We start from the raw sequence: 2,937 nt of genomic DNA on the forward strand, positions 1-2,937 counted from the left end.
CGTTACGCGTGACCCGTTTGTGCTCGCTGCCTTCAGCGGCGAGCCGCGATAAACCGCACCTCCCTCGGCTTCTGAGCTTCCCGCGCGGCCCCGCTTGCGCAGAAGGCAGGCGGAGGCCGGGGCGCCGCGTGCGTTACAAACGTGCCATGCACGGGCGGTGCGCGCGGGCATCCCGGCACCTTACGTGGGAGGCCTCAGGGGGCTGCAGGCTGGTTTGTTTTTTTTTTTTTCCTTTAGCTAATAATATTAAGTTTTCTTACTAATCTTTTTAGGATATCATAATCACCAGAATTCACCAGAAATTGCAATAAAAAGTCCCACTGAAAGTTAACAGGCTTACAAATTTATTTTTTTTTCCTGAGCGTGAGTTACTAACACATCATGATTTGGCTCCTCGTATTATCTCAAGAAATAAGGTCTGTGATTGTTATATCAGTATAGCAACAAAGATAGTGAAACACATCTACGCGTTACTCCTTCTCAGCAATTAAAAGAAACAAAGTAAACATTCAGGTAATATTTTTTCCTCTCTGAACAGAGGTAATAAAGAGGGTGGAAATGTCACTGGGCACATTTCCACTGACGTTACATACAGTGTCCTTCATACCACACACAGAATCATCCCATCCAGCCTTTGTTAAGGATAAACTAAAACCTGTCCCTTTTACTTTTGCATGAGTAGGTACTCAGGACTCCGTTACACCTTGAGATACTTCATCGTCCTTCCTCCCCCCTGACTTAAGAAAATGCAAAATGAAAGACCATAGCATTAAAAGTATGATGTATTCTCTACTTCAAACTGTTGACATTCTGAAACTGTGATTCAGAATTGGAAATAGAAAAGCTGCTTATAAAAAGGTCAACTTTCTATAAAAATGTCAATTTTGATGAAATCTCATCTTTTTTCAGGAAAAATTTCTATCAAAGATGCTCAGACAGACATAATAAGATTGCACTGCAGTAGGTCAACATTAGTCCATGACCGGATTTTGTGTAGTTTGTTAATATGAACAAACAACCTACCGAAAGGAAAGAGAACCTCTGGTATGGGATCAGGGTGTGGGGAGAGCCCACTGGAGGACCCACGTCCCCAGGCAGAGGCCCCAGGACGTCCCTCTCCTCCGTTCATCCACTATGGCCTGTGCCCAACCCTACCGCTGGCTTTTTATCCGCATGCCACATCTACAATTACAGCCTGGGGTGGCCTGCCCTGAGGCAATGTTTTATCTTTAGTCTTTGCTGCAATGAAAAAAATCACAGTGAAAATGGTCTTTTCACCAGTGGGATTAATGATGATGTGGTGCAACCTTAGAGTGCAGGTATCAGAAAGATAATGTTCTCCTAAGTGGAGAGAAAGTCACTCAGGCAGAGGTGTCTGCGTGGACAGCCTGCTCACCCAAACCAATCTCTTTAGTCCATGAAGAGGAGCAGGTAATAATTCAGCCCACCTGAAATCGGGAACAGCCAAGCTTCTAACTCCAGTATCTCAGTAAACAGCCAAAACTTACCTGGGATAGCTTTTTCAGTAAGAATTTCAGAGCCTGTCATTGAGCGGTGCTACTCTTCCTTGTCTTACAGTTTCCATATGACTTTATGCTTCCCATTTTTTTTTTCTTTCTGTAACATCAAATCTCAGAATTCTATGGCAATTAAAAATGGAAAAAGATGTACCAGATAAACAATTTAGGTTCTAAAACAAGCAGTAGTCTCCAAAAGGAAGACGTGGGGCTCTAGGAACAGCACAATAACATGCTACCATTCTGGCTTTAGGAGAAATTTGCATGGTACGAATTCACTAAGGAGAGAGAAAATTCACTGCTTTCTACTACTCTTTTATGAAAGTAGTTTTACCTGTATTTGAAGAGTACAATCCTAAACAACTTCTCTTGATGAGAGATGCTGTGTAAATCTCCCTGTTTTATAAGCATCATACAGTACCCCAAAACATTTGCATCAAGGAAGGAAATTGGCAGAGGTGCCTATTCAAGTGTAAGAGCTAAAACTTCTTTTAATGGTCTTGTTCACTTTTCTCCCTCTTCCCTTTAACTGACTAACTTTAGTCAGGTACCCTCTGTTTTGAAAGACAGAATAAACAGGAACGTTAAAGTATGTAAAAAGAACTGCAATGAAAATAAATGATGTATGCACTTTGGATTATTAATTCATATTCACCTTTCAATGACAAACATGTTTAATCTTTTCTTTTGCAGCATGTCCCAATGGAGTCAAGTTCAACAACTGGAAATAAAGTTTTTGGAGCAGGTAGACCAGTTCTATGATGATAACTTCCCCATGGAAATCCGGCACCTACTAGCACAATGGATAGAAAGCCAAGATTGGTAGGATTAAATTTATTCCTTCTTGTATGATTTCAGTCATGAACAATTCTTTCATTATCTGGCAGATTTTAGGGTGCTCATTTGTGAACTGTGCAGGCATCTGCACTCCAAGAATAGTGTTCCACTAGTTATGGATTTAGCCTGTTGAACTGTCAAATTTTAAATTTAAGGAATGTCTGGAGATGAGGTTTCATTTGAACTTACTCCTAAACAAAATCCAATAAAAAGAGTCTAGCAAATTAATGGTATTACAGGTTTTTCATACAAAAAAATAATGCAAGTTAAGTTTTCAATGGGAATGTTGTACATTTACCTCTTGCAGCATAAAGTTATTCACTTGTACAAAACTGCACTTAAATCTGGATATAAAATTTTTGGGAACAAGCCAGCTATTTGCAGGAACTGTTCTCTAGACAGTGAATTTATGCACAAATTTGGATCGAATTCACTGGATAGTTATCATAAGAAAATTCAGAACTAAATGCAAAAAAAAGTTTATATTAGTCGTACCAGGAAGAGACATCTCAATTTTTCAAGCTAAATCTACAAGACTATTGAAGGGGGGGGCGGGGGGGGGGAAACCGAAACGGCTCAGGAA

General features: G+C 40.3%; 1 protein-coding gene across 1 annotated transcript in view; it reads left to right on the top strand.

Moving 5' to 3' along the window:
* Positions 1 to 2,207: 2,207 nt before the first annotated feature.
* The window catches only part of STAT4 (signal transducer and activator of transcription 4), a 40,033-nt gene continuing 39,303 nt past the window's right edge, over positions 2,208 to 2,937 (top strand). Inside the window, exon 1 of the mRNA XM_009709183.1 lies at positions 2,208 to 2,339. Within this exon, the coding sequence (XP_009707485.1) occupies positions 2,212 to 2,339 (128 nt within the window). The 5' untranslated portion in view covers positions 2,208 to 2,211. The remainder of the gene's footprint in view (positions 2,340 to 2,937) is intronic.

Source organism: Cariama cristata, unplaced genomic scaffold (genome assembly GCF_000690535.1).
Source record: "Cariama cristata isolate BGI_N322 unplaced genomic scaffold, ASM69053v1 scaffold35671, whole genome shotgun sequence".
Lineage (NCBI taxonomy): Eukaryota > Metazoa > Chordata > Aves > Cariamiformes > Cariamidae > Cariama > Cariama cristata.